Here is a 3325-nt window from a genome sequence, read left to right as displayed (position 1 = left end):
CTGTCTGTCTCTCTCTCTCTCTCACTGTACCGCTGCCGCGTTTGCTCACAGTAAGGAGCCGCGCCGCCGTCGCGCCGCGCTATAGTCTGTCCGGAGAAAGTTTTCCGCGAACTGTACAGCGTTTTTATGGGCGCGCAAGCTGCAGCCGCGCCGCTTGTTGGCTGAGCCCCGGCGGGCCTGCAGCGAGGCTAGCGGCGTGCCGCGGGGGATTAGGGAGTCGCGTGAAGGACACTCAGTCTCTGCCACAACCTTTGTATCTGAGCTGCTGGGACGCCGTCAAGGGACACACTTACATTTTTGCCGGTAATCGAATCGTCCCTCACGAACGCGTCGTGTTTCGCTCTCTCGTCGTCCCAGCCACTCACCTGCAAAAGACGCAAACGAAAAAAAAAGATGAGTAATTAAAAGTCAGGATTGGAACAGTATTCGCCTCTTTTGTATTTGGCGCGCAACCCGAGCGCTGTCCCGCTCGCAAGGGGTCGCGCCCGTTAGGAGGCCGACCAAGGCGCCAAGAGGACGCCACGACGCACCACGCTGGGCCGCACGCCGCGCCGCGCCACGCCGCTCATACCTATGCGGGTCGCACCGAGCTTTCATGCGGGACAAGAAGAGAGCCCCGCGGGGCCCCGGAGGGCCCCAGAGAGGGTTGGAGTAGCAAACTGGAGACGGGGGGGACGCACTCTCACACAGACACACACCGTAATAAGCGCAATAAAGTTAAAAGCTAACCAACATTTTACGACCCGACACACATACGTATGCACTATGAGCTATTGTCATTGCCCTCCAGATATGTGCTCGTGTGTGTGTGTGTCTGTGTGTGCGTGTGCGCGCGCGTCAGCTGCCTTTCTCCACCACCAGAGCCGGCGGCTTAACCTTAAGAAGTCGCACCTCCTCATCCCGGCCGGGCCAGGAGGCTCTAATGCCTCGGGTATGGATAGCGTAATGGATTCATATCCGGCCGCATGTATTTTATAAAGCAAACCTCTCGCTCTCTCCCCTCCCCTCGTATCTGTCTGTCTCACTCTCTCTTCTGTCCCATCTTCGATTGATTTTTTTTTGTTTTAAAAAAAATGTCACTACACTAGTGAGCTCCTCCAATAAGTTTTGAATCTTTTTCACCGCAGTTTGGGAACATGATTAATCCGTCATTCGGCGATGTAGAGCGCAGAAGGGCGAGGAGGGGAAAGGCTGACCGGGTGGCGACGGGTGGGGAAAGGGAAGAGGGCGGATGCTCAATGCACCTCACTGTGTTCGCTGTCTAGGCCGCGCTTAAGGCTTAGGGCCGCGAAGGCCGAATCCGGCGCAGACGCATCGCGATACACACGCACACACAGCCAGGGGAAAAAAAAACGAAGTACACGGGAACAGCCTAGGCTGCTCGACATCGGCGTTGGTTTCCATCAAACCGAGGCGAAACAGAATACAAGGAATGATACAGATAAAAATAATGAAAACCCGTCGTATATACGCGTGTTTTGGAGCACGGTGCGGCGCGTGGTCCTGCTGTGCGCGGCAGCGGCGCTCATGCTCGTAGCCGCTGATGAAGCTCGGGGGAATTCCTCTCGGCTGTTTTCGTTTTTGTCGTTTTCTTTGCAGTGCCTTTTGCTGGCGGCGGCGGCAGTGAGAGGTAATGCACCCGGCGAACGCACTCAACTCTGTAAACACGACCTAATTGGAGGCCTTCCTGCCTGGCTTTGGCACAAGTAGTACCGCTGCCGGGCCCGTCCCGTGGTACGTACCGCGGGGCCGATACGAGGCGGACCGGCTATCGGCAGACGGCGATCCTCCCGACAGCATGCACCACTATTGTGCCGCCGCCAAGGTTACTCAATTTGGCAAGGTGCCGTTGGACACACATGTGCGGCGCGCGTCGTGTGCGGAATCATTCTGCAGACCCGATACGATCACCGCCGCAGAGATCCATCCAGCATTCATGAAGCTGCTGGCTGCTGCAAAAACAAAGCCGCGGCTCTGTCACTTTGGACGTTTATTTTTGTGAGCTGTGGAGGACAATCGTTTCCTAGCATCTCTGGTACTCAGCATGTTTAATGTTTGTTACGCTAGGAAAACAAACGCACAGCGTTCAATTTTCTCGGGTTGTACGAAAGTTTTGAATTTGAAGTCTTCGACCGCGCAGCTTTTGTAGGGGTATGAACAGACTCGAAAAGTGCGAAATGTTATAACTAATGGCATGCCATTGTTGTGCCATTTGAGATGCCTTTCTAAGGGCATTAAAAGGAGCATTGAAACGTTAATGTATCTTAAAAGTCCTATCCCATTTACGCCCATTTGTCTCTACAGCGTAGACGTCAAATTTAATCATATACCGTTTCATTCTTTCATAATATAAAACTTTCCTCCTTATCAAATTTCCACACGCGATGAACAAGCTCTCCCGCGTCAAAACTATATATTTATCTTTGGGAGTAGTTTCGTCAGCACTATCTTATAACTTATAATGTTTTATCTGCCCCGCTAACTAACTCCAAAGCCCAAGCCGCGCGCCGCCGTCGCCGCGCCAGCAGAGGTATAAAGCAGAGCCGTTATACTTTTAGCGCTGTGGGTGCGTGCGTGCGTGCGTGCGTGCGTGCGTGCGCGCGCGTAATCGGGCGTGCGTATCGCACGGGTAACAGGAGCTACGCGCCGCCACGCCCCAATTATTTGCTGCCCCCTTAACGACGTTCCCCGGCCGGCATGCACCAGATAGCCATCCTCATTGGGCGCCGCGCGACGTCAGGGACAAGTTAACTGCACAACCCTGAACAACGCGGTGTGTTATTTCAGGATTATAGGAAGTAGTGTAAGTAGTGTTGTAGGGGCGTGAGTCTGTTTGTGTGTGTGTGTGTGTGTGAAATAATAATATAGTGCTCCCCTGCGAAAAAGAACTTGTTGCGACCACGCACTAGGACAGCCAATGTGATTTCGAAGTGGGCTACTCTGAAAACGTGATACAAGTAGTGCTGTTACACATTTGACACGCGCTCGGCGCACAGCACGTCCCACGCGCGAGCCGCGGTGCTGCCGGCGCCTCGGCTGGCGCTACCGGGCGGCGCGGCTCTGAGTGGCTCCTACATGGCGTCGCTTATGACCAGCTCTGTGGGTCCGGCCAGCAGCGCATCAGTGTTGTCAGTATCGGGTCGGGAGGCCAACACCTGCACTCTAAGAAAAATTACAAATTTCTGTATCAAATTTGTTACAGTTTTCTGTATCCGGGCACTGTGATACACCAATTTGCATCGGTGATACAAAATCTTGCACTAGCTTATAAAAATTTGTAAACATTACAAATTTTTGATTTTATTTCAAATTTTTATATTCATCC

General features: G+C 53.1%; 1 protein-coding gene across 1 annotated transcript in view; it reads right to left on the bottom strand.

Annotated features, from left to right (window-relative positions):
* Positions 1 to 3325, bottom strand: part of LOC113208325 (Krueppel-like factor 5) — a 28825-nt gene that overhangs the window by 22134 nt on the left and 3366 nt on the right. The window contains exons 3-4 of the mRNA XM_052270151.1: positions 1743 to 1806; positions 294 to 365 (exon numbers count right to left, since the gene is read on the bottom strand). Of these exons, the coding sequence (XP_052126111.1) occupies positions 294 to 365; positions 1743 to 1806 (136 nt within the window). The remainder of the gene's footprint in view (positions 1 to 293; positions 366 to 1742; positions 1807 to 3325) is intronic.

The sequence above is a fragment of the Frankliniella occidentalis genome, unplaced genomic scaffold (genome assembly GCF_000697945.3).
Source record: "Frankliniella occidentalis isolate FOCC.00 unplaced genomic scaffold, Focc_3.1 Scaffold112, whole genome shotgun sequence".
NCBI lineage: Eukaryota > Metazoa > Arthropoda > Insecta > Thysanoptera > Thripidae > Frankliniella > Frankliniella occidentalis.
This window is presented reverse-complemented; position numbering and strand designations above follow the sequence as displayed.